The sequence below is a fragment of the Exserohilum turcica genome, assembly GCF_000359705.1.
Source record: "Exserohilum turcica Et28A unplaced genomic scaffold SETTUscaffold_2, whole genome shotgun sequence".
Taxonomy (NCBI): Eukaryota; Fungi; Ascomycota; class Dothideomycetes; order Pleosporales; family Pleosporaceae; genus Exserohilum; species Exserohilum turcicum.
In genome coordinates, this window is record NW_007360025.1 from 3,237,410 (window position 1) to 3,254,081 (window position 16,672).

The 16,672-nt window shown below is 55.4% G+C and overlaps 9 protein-coding genes across 9 annotated transcripts; 6 read left to right on the forward strand and 3 right to left on the reverse strand.

The window, feature by feature from the left end:
• Window positions 1-379: 379 nt before the first annotated feature.
• Window positions 380-1,570, reverse strand: SETTUDRAFT_154108 (uncharacterized protein; the record flags this gene model as incomplete). Its single annotated transcript, XM_008027633.1, has 3 exons — window positions 380-534; window positions 584-1,433; window positions 1,487-1,570. The coding sequence occupies 3 exons, from the start codon at window positions 1,568-1,570 to the stop codon at window positions 380-382; spliced, it is 1,089 nt and encodes a 362-aa protein (XP_008025824.1).
• Window positions 1,571-3,485: 1,915 nt separating this feature from the next.
• SETTUDRAFT_154109 (uncharacterized protein) lies at window positions 3,486-3,686 on the reverse strand (the record flags this gene model as incomplete). Its single annotated transcript, XM_008027634.1, has 1 exon — window positions 3,486-3,686. The coding sequence occupies one exon, from the start codon at window positions 3,684-3,686 to the stop codon at window positions 3,486-3,488; it is 201 nt and encodes a 66-aa protein (XP_008025825.1).
• A 1,389-nt stretch (window positions 3,687-5,075) lies between these two features.
• SETTUDRAFT_89396 (uncharacterized protein) lies at window positions 5,076-8,755 on the forward strand (the record flags this gene model as incomplete). Its single annotated transcript, XM_008027635.1, has 5 exons — window positions 5,076-6,313; window positions 6,364-6,412; window positions 6,460-7,217; window positions 7,264-7,288; window positions 7,340-8,755. The coding sequence occupies 5 exons, from the start codon at window positions 5,076-5,078 to the stop codon at window positions 8,753-8,755; spliced, it is 3,486 nt and encodes a 1,161-aa protein (XP_008025826.1).
• A 335-nt stretch (window positions 8,756-9,090) lies between these two features.
• Window positions 9,091-10,104, forward strand: SETTUDRAFT_154111 (uncharacterized protein; the record flags this gene model as incomplete). Its single annotated transcript, XM_008027636.1, has 2 exons — window positions 9,091-9,354; window positions 9,475-10,104. The coding sequence occupies 2 exons, from the start codon at window positions 9,091-9,093 to the stop codon at window positions 10,102-10,104; spliced, it is 894 nt and encodes a 297-aa protein (XP_008025827.1).
• A 464-nt stretch (window positions 10,105-10,568) lies between these two features.
• Window positions 10,569-11,324, forward strand: SETTUDRAFT_69664 (uncharacterized protein; the record flags this gene model as incomplete). Its single annotated transcript, XM_008026974.1, has 2 exons — window positions 10,569-10,753; window positions 10,868-11,324. Coding segments are annotated over 2 exons (642 nt in total), but the record flags the coding sequence as incomplete, so codon positions are not given.
• Window positions 11,325-11,916: 592 nt separating this feature from the next.
• On the forward strand, window positions 11,917-12,646 carry SETTUDRAFT_163357 (uncharacterized protein). Its single transcript, XM_008027637.1, has one exon. The coding sequence runs from the start codon at window positions 12,043-12,045 to the stop codon at window positions 12,481-12,483; it is 441 nt and encodes a 146-aa protein (XP_008025828.1). The 5' UTR covers window positions 11,917-12,042; the 3' UTR covers window positions 12,484-12,646.
• Window positions 12,647-12,880: 234 nt separating this feature from the next.
• SETTUDRAFT_116415 (uncharacterized protein) lies at window positions 12,881-14,262 on the forward strand. The gene is made up of 2 exons (XM_008027638.1): window positions 12,881-13,407; window positions 13,462-14,262. The coding sequence occupies exons 1-2, from the start codon at window positions 12,891-12,893 to the stop codon at window positions 14,031-14,033; spliced, it is 1,089 nt and encodes a 362-aa protein (XP_008025829.1). The 5' UTR covers window positions 12,881-12,890; the 3' UTR covers window positions 14,034-14,262.
• Window positions 14,263-14,333: 71 nt separating this feature from the next.
• On the reverse strand, window positions 14,334-14,689 carry SETTUDRAFT_88321 (uncharacterized protein; the record flags this gene model as incomplete). Its single annotated transcript, XM_008027639.1, has 3 exons — window positions 14,334-14,419; window positions 14,470-14,584; window positions 14,642-14,689. 3 exons carry the CDS (start codon window positions 14,687-14,689, stop codon window positions 14,334-14,336), a joined length of 249 nt encoding a protein of 82 aa, XP_008025830.1.
• Window positions 14,690-15,082: 393 nt separating this feature from the next.
• SETTUDRAFT_136233 (uncharacterized protein) lies at window positions 15,083-16,574 on the forward strand. The gene is made up of 2 exons (XM_008027640.1): window positions 15,083-16,030; window positions 16,084-16,574. Exons 1-2 carry the CDS (start codon window positions 15,088-15,090, stop codon window positions 16,401-16,403), a joined length of 1,263 nt encoding a protein of 420 aa, XP_008025831.1. The 5' UTR covers window positions 15,083-15,087; the 3' UTR covers window positions 16,404-16,574.
• Window positions 16,575-16,672: the final 98 nt, after the last annotated feature.

Consider the following 16,672-nt stretch of genomic DNA (forward strand, 5'->3'; position numbering starts at 1 on the left):
CAACACCAACCCCACCGGTTGCCCGCCTTCCAAGCCTTTTAATATCGCATCCGAGGGCTAACCATGTCTCGGCTGTCCATGGATGGGTATCCACACCGTCGTGATTCATAATCGTGGACTTGGACGCTTGCACGGCTGATTCATTCTCCGGCCCAACATCTCCATGTCTTCTGCGCAGAACCTCCTCATGACTCGCCATGTTGCCCTGCTACCTGGTTGTTGGGCCTTCCACACGCAATAGTCGGCTATATCACCCAGAGCTCCACATGGAGAATGAGGCTCACAAACTTCATTTGGCTAAACGAAAAACTGCTCCGCTATCCACCACCCACTACCACCCACTGTGGTATCATGCCATGACACAACCACTGCAAATCACTCAATGCACGGCAGACCCCATGCGGCCCGTCTCCGGCAGTTGAACCACAATCTTTACCTGGTTCTCTTTATCATTGATGAGAGCTTTGATCCCGTCTTCAACCAGGTCATCCAGCGCTATCTTTCGCGTAATCATCTTGCTCGGTTGCAACTTGCCTGCGTCTGTGTCAATTTTGCTACACACTATCCCCATGGCTCCACTTACCAGAACCCAGCATCTCAATAATGGCCTCGAAGTCTTTCCTTTGATATCCTGCCACACCAGTATACTTTACTTCGCGGAACAGCAGCATGTTAGGATTAAAAGGCACACTATTCTCCCAGATGGCGACATTGACGATTGTACCGCGCGGCCTGATAGCCGCGTACGCGGTTTCGATACTTGCTGGCACGCCTGCGCAATCAAAGACGACGTTTGGTCCGGCATTGTTAGTTAGCGCTATACTCGTTTGAGCAACATCGTCTGTCTTGGGAGACAAGACGTGATGGGCGCCGAAATCCCGGGCGAAGCGTTGTCGCGAGCCCGACACCTCGCTCAAGATGATCTTCTGAACTCCTATTGCAACCAGACACTGTACAATAGCGAGGCCGATGGGCCCGCCACCCAGGATCAAGACAGCCGAGTCTTTAGTCAAGGACGCCGCCGAGATAGCATGCCACGCAACACTCAACGGCTCGACTAGCGCACCAACGTCAAGCGGTACGTTGTTTGGTAGTCTCAGCACAGTGTCTTGGGGTACAACTACCGACTCGCTCAGTCCACCACCGCCTCCAGACAGCCCAATGAAGCCGCCTTTGAAGCACACGTTTTCACATCCCGTTTTGCATGGCACGCACTCACCGCAGTACAGGGCCGGCTGGACACACACCTTCTGCCCAACTGAGAAAGGCGAGTCTGCGGAGCCGACTTCGGTAATGGTGCCTGAGAACTCGTGCCCGAGAGTTACGGGCAACGTCTCATGAGTGCAGGGATGGGGCTTTGTTGGAATAAAGACAGGGCCCCCGAGATACTCATGGAGATCGGAACCGCAGATGCCTGCGAAGGCGGGGGCAACCTAGATGGCTTGTTACTATTTTTTGTTTCTGAAGACAAAGCACGAGTGCGTACTCTGACTTGGCCTGGCCCACACTTCTGCGGCTCCACATCCTCGATGCGAACATCCTCAATTCCGTGGTACCGTGCTGCGCGCATTGCTGTAATGGTGTCGTCGAAGAATTGCCGTTGGTGTCCCCAGAGGATGATGCCCAGTCTGGCAAGTCGTGGTATTCTTGCTCGATGACAGCCGTGGCAAAAGCGCTTTCAATGGCGGACATGACCCCTATTCGAGGACACAGAAACAATAGAATAAGCCCGGATCCGCGGAAGATCCAATTCCGCGCGTATCGAATCCAACCCTGCTGGGAGCCATGCTGCCGTGAGATGATAGACACCCATATATTCCTCGCCGAACGTAGCGGCGTCCACGGCCACATCGCGTAACAGGCTCGCATCAAAGGCTCGCATCCGCTGCGCATCCAACAAGACGTCGCAAGACGTGGTCCTCCATGGTTCGACCGGCGTCTTGCGTGACAGCTAAAAGTACCACTCCACCATTCGTTGGTGAGGAGGAGACGGGGCGAAGCTACAATGGGCGAAAAGCGGGGAAACGCTGGAATAGGAACGCATCGCTTTGGTATCCCGGGTGCCGCGCATCCCCTCTTCCTCTTCATCCCTTTGTTCCTTGCCGCTGGTCCGGATGCGCTATACAGCCGTATACCCGTAGGAACAATACTTACGATGCTCGAGGCGGACATGCAATCTCGAGTGGTTGCTGGTGTGTTACCACTGGGCGTGCACATGTATGCAGAAGCGTACTTAAGCGAATGGTGGCGGCTTTTCCCTCACCTAGTACTAACGAGGTAATTGGCACTAGCTCACACCAGCTCACGCCATGTTATCAGTACCAGGTCCGAGTAAGAAGGAGTTTTCTGAGCCTGTCGTATATAAGATGAGCTGATCTCTGATGCAATCGCTAAACTGTATCCCTGGATCTCGCCGCGTTTTTCGCCATCACGTGATGGGCCGAGTCGATCGAGAGACAGCATTGTGAACGTCTTGGAATGCGACATGCTTGGACGACCCGAGAATGCTACCATGCATCAATGCGGCGCTGCTAGGTGAGGAAGTCAATGGGTCATCACAAGTGCAGCCGTAGGAGCACGGCAGGAACAATGTTTAAGACTCGCAGGCAAGGGATGTCCTTGCATTAGGCTCACCGGTGGGATTCAGGCAAATGGATTTGGAAGCAAAGGGCGAAGAGCAAGGTCAGCGTAGTCTCTTCGCAACGACGCGCGGCGGTGTTAGACTCGCTAATCTATATAAGAGTTGGTGGTTGTAAGAAGGACAAGGACAAGAAGCAGGACAAGCGGATGGTCCAAGGCCTGATTGCCAAAGTCACGTGATCGCTTACAGCTTGGGTGCTCACGAGCCGAGTCATCGTCTATGACCTACTTCAACGACGACGCAACGCCATGACAAACCTACTCGCGCATGTAATGCAGTCAGAAAACGGTCGCCAGCGTACACCTAGGCACACAACTAGCCATGTGCCCGTCGGGCGGTGAAGACGAAGATCGTTTCTCAAACGGCACCGAGGGCCGTTAAGATGCAGGGCTAATAAGATAACCACGGGCGCTTGTCAAAGTCCAGACAACATGATCAATGCAACGGGCAGCCGACTCCCTGTCTTTTGATTGTTCACGCGACAGGAACGAATCCAGGGACAGGGACGGTTCCGAGGAAAAGCGCATAGCTTGATAATATACAGCATGGATGGTGCATTTCCCGAGGGCAGATTGCTGCACTGCCGAGAGGGCTTGCATGGTTAGGGCTGGGGCAGCATGACGACCTCCATGGACCATTGGTTCGACAGCGCAACAGTTGCTATGTTGGTCGGCGACACCACTCTACATACGTACTACAGTAGATGCGCATGTGTAATGCGCGTCAGGGGATACGAGTCGTTGCCGGATGTCGAGGGCTGGGTGGCCATGTTTAGAATAGACGCGTGTTGGAGGAAGCATCGGGGTTGGGGGGGCGAGTTTCGATCGATGCCGGGTATCGCAGACTACGGGGGGAGATCGCTGGCACTGACACTGACGCTGAGAGCAAGGGCAGCGTTGATCCCTCGTGGTGTGTGCTGGTTGCTGGTCGCTGGTTGCTGGCGGTGGTGGTGGTGGTGGATGGAGGGGCGGACGTGGGGCTTGCCAGAGGATGGTGCGTGTTTTCTCCTGAAAGCGGCATGTGAGGCCGGATGGGCGGCAGTCATCAAGGCCGAAGCAGAAGCAGTGGCAGCGTGGTGTCGGGCGCTTATTCGCGCTATGCCTCGATTTGCAGCGACGTGAGTGGGCCGGGTGGAGTCAGGGTCTGCTGCCACCGCGGCCACCACCACCGCCATTGCCATCGATCGCCTGGCCCCACTGTGGAAAGGCCAGAGAACCAACTAGAAGCCAGCGGCATGTGCCGTGTGTGTGTGCAGCGAGTATGTAATACACACATGCCTGTATCTTGGCCTGATGAAGCTCAACAGCGCAAGAGCATCTGCTGTCCAGGCAGACGTGCCCACCAAAGGCAATGCAGCATGGTTTCATGGCCAGCTATCAGGACATGATACATGGCCTCGAATGCACGACTTGCTTGGCCAGAAACGGCGGCGACGACGGCATTAAGGTTCCTGTTAGGCTGATTCAAGCTGGGCAATGCGATGCTTACGTGGCGCGGAGGCGACCAAATGTGTTGAGAAAGGCTACTCGGGCTGCGCTGCTGACCTGGCCTGCATGATGCTCCGTCTCGCCGCCGCGCTCCACGTGGTAGCGGGCGCTGGGCGCTGGAGCTGGAGCTGCAAATTGGGCATAATATGCCGGCTATTGCGAAACGCGGGCTCAGGCACGGCTGCCACCCAGCGCGCCGGTAAGTATGCGGTCATTGACATGGCGGCCAAACGTCGCCTCGTCAGCTGCTAAGCTTATGGCTGGCCAGCACGCCAAAGCCTAATCACGGGAGCTAGCGAAAACCATGACTGTTCCGTGCAGACCGACGTCATCGCATGCAGCGCCAGGCCCCCTTTTTCGTCATTGTGAGCGCCAAGGCAAGGCGGGGAATTTCTCATCCCTGCAGCGAATCATGACACAATCGACTCGGCGCACCTCCACCACGCTCAGCACTACTGCTACCTCCACCACGACGTCGCCATGCTTCACCATACGACTAGCTACACCTGCTGCTACCACATACACACACACACACAACGCCAAACGCCAACGTTCGCCCTAGCGCTCCGGCTCCGCTGTGCATGCCGGTGCCTGCAAGCGCCGTGGGGCGCCGTTGAACTCCTGCTACACACACACACACACACAGTATGCCACGACGGATCCATGAGGCGGATACCGGGGCGACACGCGGGACAACTGCGGTCATGCTTCAGGTGTCGGTGCTAAGCTCCCAACCACGCGCATGGACACCAATCCAGATGCGGCTGTGGGCAGGGCCCTGAACAAACTTCTCCGAAGACTGGCCGAGAGCCATTTGTACGCATCGGCTTGCTGATGCACGCAGCGTGGATGCGTCGTCTGTTTGACCGCCCGTCAACTTTTCTGCTCCACAACCATCTCAGCCGCCACGGGCTATCTTTTGACTCGGTCGCCTTCTCGTCGCAACCATGTCCGCAGAGCTCGAGACTGCACAGCATGCGGGGAAGCCTCATCCCCATCTCTCTTTCCTCACCGAGCCAACCGGCGATTCCGCCATTGACTCCGACCTGCAATACATACGCGAGCTGAACTGGGCCGATACCGCTCCTGGCCCCATTGCAGAATGGCCACGCGAACTACTGGTCCTCATCAACCTGGCCATGCTCAGCCCGCAGCCACAAATTTTCCTATTGGGGCGTGACTCGATAATCTTATACAACACAGCTTACGGCAGACTGCTCCGCGACTGTCATCCGCTCTACCAAGGCCGGCCAATCGCCCTCAACACAGCCATGATTGGCCAAGGCCAGGCCATCCTAACCATCGCCCAGCACGCCCAGGACGGCTCTGCCCTCGACCAACACCACACGCCCTTTTTCTTCCCACAGCATGGCCGTCTCGAGGAGGTCTTCCTCTCGGCCACAATGGTAAAACTGCCTCTCTCCCTCGACGGCTACCATGTCACAGCATACGACACCACCAAAGACGCTTTGCAAAATCGCCGCGAGCAATCGCTCGAGCACATCCGCGGCGCCTCCATGGATGCACCAGATCCACATGCCCTGTGGGCCTCGCTATTGAATGGCATATCGAGCGGTGACGGCGACATTGCATTTGCCGCCATATATCACGCCGACAATACCCTTGTGCGTGAAGAGACAGGCTTCATATCAAATCACATTAGTGCCCAAGACTTTGTACTTGCTGGCACGGTTGGCGCCTTCGCATCCCCACTTCCATCCCACATCAAGCGCGGCCAGGGTCGAGCCTGGATCAAGAGCATTTACGAGACAGTCGATATGCGCGCTCCGCAGCTTCTCCGAGCAGCAGACGGTACCCTGCCGCCAGAGATGTGCCATGCGTCCAGGGAACGGTGTTATGGAGATGATTGCCTAGAGGCCATTGTTTTACCAAGCGTCATGGATAAGTCCGCAAGCGTCCACGCCGTCATGATCATTGGGCTGGCGCCACGAAGTCCCTATGACAGCTCCTATCAAGCGTGGGTACAAACACTCCATCAACACTTTTGCAGCAGTGTCGCAGCAGTCACCATGGCCGAGGCCAGGAAACTAGCCCACGAAAATGACCAAAAACGCATAGCCAAGGAGAGGGAAATGTACGCCAAGGAAGTTCACTTGAAGCAACAAGAGGCTGCTCTAGCAACAGGCAAAGTGCAGCGAATGCTGCAGATAATGGATGCCGCCAGGTTAGTTTGCCGCCTCTCACGGACGGGCCAGGCTGACTTTGTAGCAAAAGCATCGGCTTCTTCGAGTGCAACCCATTGGGAAAGCTGATGCAGACTAATGTAAGAAGGACAGCAGGATGTACCATGCACATACTCACAACAAATAGGATGCATTCTGCAGTATTAGCGGTTGTTCCAGCGACCCCGATGTACAGAATCAGACGAGGCTATTGGAGCTTTGCGAGCAAGAAGATCAGCTACTACTGACAGCCCATTGGCACAGCTTAACTAGTGGCCAGCCATCGACATTCTCAACAACGTTCCAGCCTCGTGGCCAAGAGAAAAGATGGGTCCAGATAGCCTGCGTTCCTGTCATTGATAGTGCAAGCGGTGTTGTGAGCATCACAGGGTGTGTTACGGTGCTCGAGAGCCAGAAAAGCATCCAGCACGACACCTTAGCCCAGCGCTCTGGCTCTCAGGAGCCCGCTCGCTTGAGTGAATTTCGTCTGTTGAACATTATTGACAATGCGCCCATGGGTGTCCTCATATTCGATCAAGACGGAGTACCCTCGTTCGTCAACAAAACCTGGTTTCAGATGACTGGCCACCCTTCCGTGTCAGTCAAGAGTGTTGATTTCCGAGCCATCATTTTGCCCGAGGACGTCTCGGAATTCAATGTGCGCATGGACGAGATATCACGAAGCGGCAAGTCTGTTAGCCTCCAACTGCGACTTAAACGCTTGAAGAGAACACCCCATAGCTCGGAGCAGACATGGGTGAAGCTCACTGCCACTCCGGAGATGGTGGGCAGTGAGGGTGTACATATTACGACTACCATTGTGGATATTAGCGAATTCAAAACCGCCGAAGCTTTGCAGCGAACAGAGATTCAGGAAGCCGTCGAAGCCAGGCGCCAGCAGGAAAAGTATGTGTCCCGCTCATATTTTGCGCGCCTCACTAACCTTGCATAGCTTTGTTGATATGACTAGTCACGAGGTATGTTCTTCTAGCTGATCGCTGGATTACCGAGGTCTAACACGCTCGTAGATCAGGAATCCCCTCAGCGCAGTGATGCATTGTGCAGACTCTTTGGCAAATTCGCTTTCCGACATGAAGCTACTGCTTGACCAGGTAAAGTATCGAGTGACATCCGAGGCAAATAAAGCCGCCACCACGAAGCGGCTTCAGGAATGTACCAGCAACATGACCGAGGCTGTCGACACCATCATGTCGTGTACCGTGCATCAGAAACGGATCATCGACGATATCCTTTCGCTCTCAAAGCTAGACTCTAACCTGTTGGAAATATGTCCTTCTGCTTTCCAGGTGAGGAGCTTCCTCGACCAGGTCGAGAGCACGTTCAGGCTCGAAGCTGCCCAGGCTGGCGTCATGTTCAGGACAGTACCTGACCCATCTCTGAGCGAACTTGGGATTGACTGGATCGAAGCCGACTCTGGACGAATCATGCAGGTGCTTGTGAACTTGGTTGTGAATGCTATCAAGTTTACAAAAGATAGTGCAGGAAGCAGGAATGTCACAGTCTGCATTGGCGCTTCTTATTCGCGTCCTGCGGATGTGTTTGTCGATCTCATGATGGTGGCGTCGCCATCGCCATCGCAGCAGAACGAGGCGAACGCAGCTACAGCAAAGGACGGAAAGGAGCTCTACCTGTGGTGCAGCGTAAACGACACCGGCTGTGGCATGGACTCGACTGCCATGAAACGCATCTTCTCTCGGTTCATTCAAGCGTCACCAAAAACATACAGCAAGTACGGCGGCTCCGGCCTAGGTTTGTTCATCAGTCGGAAGCTAGTAGCTTTGCAAGGCGGGGAAATTGGCTTTTCATCGCAGGAGAACGTAGGGTCAAGGTTCGCTTTCTACGCCAAGGCTTCGATCGCAGCCCCGCCGGATAACGGGCTTAGCGCCTCGATCGATGGGTCCGCCGGATTCAAGGGCGCCACATTTCAACATTCCGCTACCGCGTCCAGGGACTCTCAGTCACAAGGCACGCCACAGCTTAGTGTTCTTCTCGTGGAAGACAACTTGGTAAATCAGCGCGTCTTGAAGAAACAGCTGCAGCAACATGGCTACATTGTTCACACAGCCGACAATGGGCAAGCCGCTCTGGACTTTGTCAAATCTACAAGGCACTGGAAAGACCACGCTGGTACCGCCGCTTCCAGCCCAAGCATCGATGTCATTCTCATGGATGTGGAAATGCCCGTCATGAACGGTCTCCAATGCGCAGGTATACTACGCGCTGCAGAAAACAGCGGACAGATTAACAAGCGTTTGCAAATGATTGCTGTGACTGCGAACGCAAGGCCGGAGCAGCTGAAGCGGGCTACGGATGCGGGCATGGACGACGCGATCTCCAAACCGTTTCGAGTGAAAGACCTGGTACGCGTCATAGATCGGGTGGGCGCCCTGGAGCGGAATGACAGCCTCGCATCATGCTCGTAACTCGGTTCCTCTGCAGAGCTTCGAGCATAATATATTGCCCAGCGTGGCTACTGAATGATAATACCTAATTTACATGGAGACTTTCCTTTCCAGGGGATTTAATGTTTAGACAGGGCCTGGGTTGAGCTCTTCGGAAAGACGGGCCCCCGGTGAATGCGACTTCACGGTGAAAGAGCGCGCAGCTGCCCAATCCGTTTGCTGTAGACTTCACCAGCACCACTTGAACCTCGACCTAGCCCGACCCGCATGCGCAACCCTCAACGCCCTGGCTCAAGACTAACTCACGGTATGATGTTATCAGCAGACCATTGGCCGCTCGTGCTAACATTTAGCAGATGAGCTTTAATCTAGACGCGCTTTTCCTCGAGTCGCTTGACGTGTGCGCGGAGAGTTCTCCAGCCAGTCTATCGAGGCAGGGCTCTCATATCAAGGCCGGAGAGTTGCTGTGGGCGGCAGATGCGAGCAATGAGGAGCTGGATGAGAAGGAGAGCGAACAGGCCCGTCTCCGGTCCATCATCGCGAATCTGAGTCAACAGCGCGACTACTGGAAGGCAGAAACTGAAGAGCAAGCCAAGATCATTGCAGACCTGGACCATGGAGTATCTCGAGGTGCCGCCAACTCGAACCTTCCCCGCGATATTGTACGCCGCATCAATCGCCTCCAAAACGAGACGGCGCGCCTGCGTTCAGAGAATGATCGGCTCAAAGAGAATTGAAAGATGACGGAGCGCGAGAATGTCTACTTGGGCAACCAGAATGAGAGCAAGGCTAGCAAGCTCAAGGGCGCGAACAAGAAGGTCAGGCACGCCAAGGAAGTCGCTGGGAAAGAAGAGGAAAAGGCCAAAGAAGCCGTAGGAGCCAAACAGCGCCATCTTGCATCTCAACGTAAGATGAAGAAAGAACGCGACGATGCGCTGGCGGCGTTGCAGGAACAGCAAAAGGCCAACGAAAAGCTTCGCGCAGAACTCGAGGTCGAGCAGTCCGGCGCTCCGCACAAGCGCGACGCTGCTGTCGATGCAAACAATACCGTGGTGGTCATTCCTATTCAGTTTGAAGTGCGCCGTATCGATATCCAGCGCATCATGGCGGAGCTGGGACGATACCAGGTGGACATGACTGCATATGTCAAGACATGGTACAAGCGATGGTGTGGACTGAAGGAGGATGGGCAGGTTCCCGGTGCAGGCGCTTCCGAAGAGGCCAGGATGAAGGCCAGACTGTATGAGGACATGGTCGAGAATGCGAATGGTTGTGTGGAGACTGGGGCAGAGCACGATGGCTGGCGCTCGAGGCGTGCTTTGGAGGCCGTCTGTCGACACGCCAAAGCCTGCTATAATGAGGAGGGCTAAGGGCAGGGATACGGGATGTGCTGCTGGACATGTCGCTCGCTGCTCCTGGACATGATGCGAGAAATATGTGTATTATAGTAATGTCGGCAAGATAATGATATCAGATGGGTGAGGGCGCAGTCGGGCCTTTTCATGTGGTAACGACTCCTCCATGCCATGGGGGAACAATACAATGTCGACGTAAAGCTTGGCGCCTCATCCTCACCACCGCCCAGCTGTGACGCACGCCGTACGCCGCACGCCCCTCCGACCCACCTTGGACCGCCAAACCGTCTGCCGGCAAGGCCTCGAGCAGCGGCACCATGTCCAACCTACTCCCCATCCTCCCCTCGCACTACACGACGCGGCAGTCGCCCCTCCCACAGCCCGCCAGCCTCGCCCGACCCGCGTCGGCCTCGTCGACCGCCACGACGCTGCGCCCGCCGTCGTCGGCCGCCTCTTCGTCGCAGGCCCAGGACGCAGCCATGAACGGCAACCCCGGCCAAGCGTCTGGCCTCCGCTACCCCTCCAACAAGAAGAGCATATACGACCGCAATCTCAACCGCAGCAAGAATGCCGAGCTCAGTCGCGCCGCCTTTGCCTATCTCTTCATCGAAATGATTGCGTATGCGCAGAAGGGTGCAAAGGACGTGGGCGACCTGGAACAAAGGTACGCCACTATTGATGTACGGGGATGATGTACGAGGGGATGCCACCGCATTGCGCAAACCTCAAAGTCTCCCTTTTGTATGCGGGGCAGACTACTAAATGGCCATGTCTCCAGACTCAACAGCCAAGGCTACCCGATTGGCCTCCGTCTCCTCGACCTGCTCCTCTCGCGCACCGCAAACCCGCTCGCCTCGATACGCCCGACGCGCATCCTGCCGCTCCTCCAATTCATCGCCCAGCAGCTATACCGCTACCTGTTTGGGCGGCCGGCCGACGCGCTGGAAAAATCTGGCACCGACCCAGGCCAGTACATGCTGTTTGACAACGAGCCCATGGTCAACCAGTACATCTCGCTGCCCAAGGAGCTGTCGAGCCTCAATTGCGCCGCCTTTGTCGCCGGCATCATCGAGGGTGTGTGCGACGGCGCGGGTTTTCCGACTGAGGGCGTCACGGCGCATAGTGTGGGCGAGGAGGAGGGCAAGGATGGAAAGGGCATGTGGCCTGGCAAGACGGTCTTCCTGATCAAGTTTAAGCCAGAGGTCTTGGAGAGAGAAGAGATACTGGGGAGAGGTGGGGGCTAGGTCTTTGTCCGTGTGGGTGGTTTACTAGGTGGCTGGGTATATGTGTTGAATGTTTGCATAGCGAGGCGTTTGTGGGTTGGGGGCTGCATTTGCCTTTTCCGAATGCGTGCTATGAGATATATGCGACTCTTGTAAGCTTGTGAAATTCACTTTTTCCTGCTACGAAAGCTTGCGTGGGAGAATTAAGTCGTGCGTAGCATCTAGTCGGAGCTACTACTACACTGCACCTTGGATGATACCATTCCCGGAAACCAGGAGCGTTAAAAAAAACCGCTGGAATACTAGACCGCTGCTTGCTATTATCGCCGACTACCGCGAACAGCAAAAGCGCGTGGGCACGTGATGGTGATGATGGTGTCTATTTTATTTTATTCTGGATTACAAATGTGCGCGCTGGCGAGATGCCGCGTTTGCTCAGCAAAGTGTAGAAGGTTCCATTGCCATATTGCGCCATTTTGGCAACTTTAAACAGCGAGCGACTACGTACAAAACTATCGGCGGCCCTGCTAATATCCAACTCAGTTTAATCTTGCATGCAACGAACTCGATACACAATACCAGATTTCAGAAACTCAAAAAGACCAAAAGAAAGGATACACTACAAAATACTACTGGGGAAATAACTCGTTTGATTTGATCCCGGGACTAGAAAGCCCGACCATCTATCTATCCATCCATCCAATTTACATTTACATCCAACGAACAAACAATGGCAACAGAAATCTCAGCACCCCTCCACTTCCGCACGCTCCTCACAGCACACACGTACCTCATCGCCGACTTCTACGCCACCTGGTGTCCGCCATGCAAGCAAATCGCGCCCATCTACAGCCAACTCGCGGGCGCGCACGCGACGCCCGCTAAACTCGCATTTGTAAAAGTAAACGTCGATGAGCAGCGTGAGGTGGCGGGCCAGTACGGCGTCACGGCCATGCCGACGTTTATGCTGTTCAAGGACGGCAACAAGGTGCAGGAGGTTAGGGGCGCGGATGTCAGGGCGTTGAGGGCGTGCGTCGAGGGCGTGGCGGCGCAGGTCAAGGCGGGGAGGAAGGAGGTGGGGGAGGAGGAGGAGGGGCACAAGGAGGAGAAGACGGTTAGTGGGAGTTATGGCATGACGGGCGGCAATCATTGGAAGATGTCGTTGAATTAGTGACGTGTGTGCATGTGGTGATACCCTGAATTGATGTGTTCTAAGCGTACATGTGCTTTGATAGACTGGATACAGTCGCCGTGCAATAGAGCCCCCGCTTCGCAACAATCAAAGCGTGCAGCTACAGCCCGGCTGCTCTCTGCCTTGCAAAATGTCAGATCGCTCCAAGAACCCCTACTTGCGACAAACTGCAGTTTCACAATTGTTGGGATGGCGCTGAGTGGATTTGTAACCATTCCTACTATAGAGGCGTGGTGAGAGGACACCTTGCATGCTAAGCGATGGCCACCTCAGGACCCTGGATGGCCACTCGAAGCTCCGTCCCGAGTTCCCCCCCCCCACCGCCCTTCAACATAAAGTTGGGGAGCTCCGATTGCCACCTTGCATAGCACCACCCAACCCTCACAATGTTGTTCCGCAATCTGATACCCGCAGCCATTGCGCTGCTGCCCGCCCTTGTCTCGGCATCTGCCGTCATCGACCTCGAGCCGTCCAACTTTGACGCCGTGGTGCTCAAGTCTGGCAAGCCGGCGCTCGTCGAGTTCTTCGCCCCCTGGTGCGGCCACTGCAAGAACCTCGCTCCCGTCTACGAGGAGCTTGCCACCGTGTTCCAGCACGCCGGCGACAAGGTCAGCGTTGCAAAGGTCGATGCTGACAACCACAAGTCGCTGGGCAAGCGCTTCGACGTGTCGGGCTTCCCCACGCTCAAGTGGTTCGATGGAAAGAGCGACAAGCCCACCGACTACACGGGCGGACGCGACCTGGAGAGCTTGAGCAAGTTCATTACCGAGAAGACGTCCATCAAGCCCAAGGTCAAGGGCAAGCTTCCTAGCCAGATTGTGTTCCTGGACGACAAGAGCTTCAAGGAGAAGGTTGGAAAGGACCAGCACGTGCTTGTTGCCTTTACTGCTCCATGGTGCGGACGTAAGTTGCTATACCTCCAGTCCACCCGAATGACTCGAGCTAATGTTTCGACAGACTGCAAGACGCTCGCCCCCATCTGGGAGACGCTCGCCAACGACTTCATCAACGAGCCTAATGTCCTCATCGCAAAGGTTGACGCCGAAGCCGAGAACGCAAAGGCCCTCGCTCAGGAACAGGGCATCTCGTCGTACCCCACGATCAAATACTTCCCCAAGGGCTCCACCGAGCCTCTCCCATACACTGGCGCCCGCGACGAGAAGGCCTTTATTGAGTTCCTCAACACAAACACGGGCACACACCGCGCTGTTGGTGGTGGTCTCGATGCTACCGGTGGCACCATTGAGGCATTCAATAGCATCATTGAGAAGTTCCAGGGCTCGTGGGCCGGTGGTGTCAAGGAGGCCAAGACCGTTGCGGCGACGCTGGAGGACAAGTACGCCAAGTACTACGTCAAGGTCTTTGAGAAGATTGCTGCCAACACGGACTACGCCGAGAAGGAGCTCAAGCGTCTGCAAGGACTCATCGCCAAGGGCAACCTCGCCCCGGAGAAGATGGATGACCTGATGAGCAGGAGCAACATTCTCAAGAAGTTCACGGGTGAAACTGAGGAGAAGTCGGAGTTGTAGACGACTTGGACGTCTGCGGATGGATCGCAATGATGATATGAATACCGCTGGTACATATGAATACCACTGGTACTGATGCAGATGCGTCATGACAAATAGGATGAGCAGGACGAGGATGCATGTGGCGCAAGAGCGCCATGAAGAAATGCTAGAGCGAGCGACATGGGTCATTCAGTGAAACGAACCCAAGCAATACCCAATTTGAAAATGCTGTAAATCTATACCATTGGCTACTCAACGTGCATGACGGTGAAACCTGCGACCTGCGCTTCTATTCACACATCTTCCGTGACTAGTCAATCACTTCCCTGAGCCGGAGCCCTTGGTGCCATCGCCACCTTGAATAGTAGCCTCCAGGTTATCGAGCCGCCGCGACATGTCATCCACTTATACATATCGTCAGCTCACATCGCACTTTGGGCCGGCGGCCCCTTACTCTTGGAAAGCAGTTCGCTGCTGATGCTGTTGAATTTGGTATTGAGTTGATTGAGCAGATCGTCCACAACGGCTGTAAGCTCGCCCGACGCTTCGGGGTTGTTGGAACTGACTGACTGCGGGGGGTGTTAGTCGGCATGGCATGGCATGCAGGCAGCCTCCTCGAGACGTACGGCCGAGTCGCTCTGTGAGCGGTCCCCGAGCGGCTGGGGCGTCGTCATTGCTGCGGGTAGTGTAGTGCGGGGCGACAACGAGAGAGAGAGTGTGTGTGTGTGGGAATCAGGAATTTTGGGTTTGACTGTCCGGCGAAAAGGCGACTGTGAGACAAGCCGCCATGACACGAGGCTGCGGAGCGTGCGGTGAGGAGGGACAAGCACACGAAAGCACGTGGTCTTCGCCGCGGCCTCTTGCCTCTTTGGTAGGCGGTCAGCGCTTTTAGCGCCGCCGCTAAAAATGTTCTTGCGCCCAGGGCCTGTGGGCAGGTCGTTGAATTAATTTTTGGGCCAAGCTTTGACACTCGTCTCCGCCTACACATATACATATCGCACGTCTTTTCTTTTTAATTATATTCACGAATTGTTACTGCGCGCGCGCGGGGCTGCATTGCACTCTCGGCGATATGGCGAAAAGTAAGCTCAAGGCTGCGCTGATCAATCAGCAAGGTCGCAACATCAAGCTTGAGAAGCAGCGCAAGCACGAGAAGGAGGTTCACAAGCGGAAACAAAAGGGCGCGGAGTCCAAGGCGCAGAAGGACGGCGACGAGGAAGATGCTGAGGAGGGGGGAGTCGCTGTTCCGTTGGACGAGGTAGAGGCCAAGCTCAATGGCAAGGCGAAGAAGTCGGACAAGAGCAACAAGGAAGCAAAGTCTGCGCCTGCGGTCAAGGAGCCTGAGTGGGAGACGGATGGTAGCGATGACGATGAAGAGGACGACAGCGACGACGACGCATCTAAGCGGCCTGCGCTCGACCTTTCGCACCTCGACGACAGCGAAAGCGACATTAGCTCGGATGAGGACGAGGAAGAGGGCGATGAGGAGGAAGAGGAGGAAGACATTGCGCTCTCCGATCTCGACTCCATTGCCTCGGAAGACAAGGGCGACATTATCCCCCACCAGCGTCTCACGATTAACAACACCGCCGCCCTCACCGCAGCGCTGCACCGAATACAATTGCCTTACTCGAAGCTTGCCTTTTCAGAGTACCAATCCGTAACCACCGACGAGCCCGTCGAGATTGCCGACGTCGAGGATGATCTCAACCGTGAGCTCGCATTCTACAAGCAGTGTCTTTCGTCTGTCAAGGATGCGCGGCAAATGCTCAAGAAGGAGGGTGTGCCATTCTCGCGGCCGGCCGACTACTTTGCAGAGATGGTCAAGAGCGACGAGCACATGGGCAAGATCAAGCAGAAGCTGATTGACGCGGCAGCGGGCAAGAAGGCGGCAGCCGAGGCGCGGAAGCAGCGCGACCTGAAGAAATTCGGCAAACAAGTCCAGGTCGCCAAGATGCAGGAGCGCGCAAAGGAAAAGAGGGATACCATGGACAAAATCAACACGCTCAAGCGAAGTACGTATTTGCAAATGATTGATTTAGGAGCGCATACTAACGCCACGGCGCAGAGCGACAAGGCGCAGACATTACATCCACCAACGAAGAAGACCTCTTCGACGTGGCCGCCACCGCAGACGACGACTCCAAGCCCAGCCGTCGCGGCCGCGGCCCCGCCGACGGCAGCAAGCCCTTCAACGCCAAGCGCCACAAGAAAGACGAAAAGTACGGCTTTGGCGGCAAGAAGCGCCATGCAAAGAGCAACGACGCAAAGTCAAGTGCCGACGTCCGGGACTTTTCCGTCCGCAAAATGAAGGGCAAGTCCGGTGGTGCCGGTGGTGGTGGCGCGAGTAAACGGCCGGGCAAGGCGCGTAGGGCAAAGATGCACTAGCGTGGTTTCGTAGATGGTGTACCTGGCTGCGTTGAAGTGAAGATGAAAAAAATGGGACATGGGGTTGCTCGTGTATCGCATAGTGGTCTGGCAGGCATTATCCAATGGCGCTTTTGGCGTTATGAAATGGCAATGGAATGATGGCTTTTTTTTGAGAAAAAGTATGATATGCCGTTGTCGTTGTTGTTGTTGTTGTTGTTGAAAAAGTCCATCTCTCTCTCTCTCTCTCTCTCTCTCTCTCTCTCTCTCTCTCTCTCTCTCTTTTGGAC

Coding starts and splice junctions, on each gene's coding strand:
- SETTUDRAFT_163357 (XM_008027637.1), top strand. CDS start 12,043: ATGGCAACAGAAATCTCAGCACCCCTCCACTTCCGCACGCTCCTCACA.
- SETTUDRAFT_116415 (XM_008027638.1), top strand. CDS start 12,891: ATGTTGTTCCGCAATCTGATACCCGCAGCCATTGCGCTGCTGCCCGCC. Junction 13,408..13,461: donor TACTGCTCCATGGTGCGGAC/GTAAGTTGCTAT, acceptor ATGTTTCGACAG/ACTGCAAGACGCTCGCCCCC.
- SETTUDRAFT_136233 (XM_008027640.1), top strand. CDS start 15,088: ATGGCGAAAAGTAAGCTCAAGGCTGCGCTGATCAATCAGCAAGGTCGC. Junction 16,031..16,083: donor AATCAACACGCTCAAGCGAA/GTACGTATTTGC, acceptor GCCACGGCGCAG/AGCGACAAGGCGCAGACATT.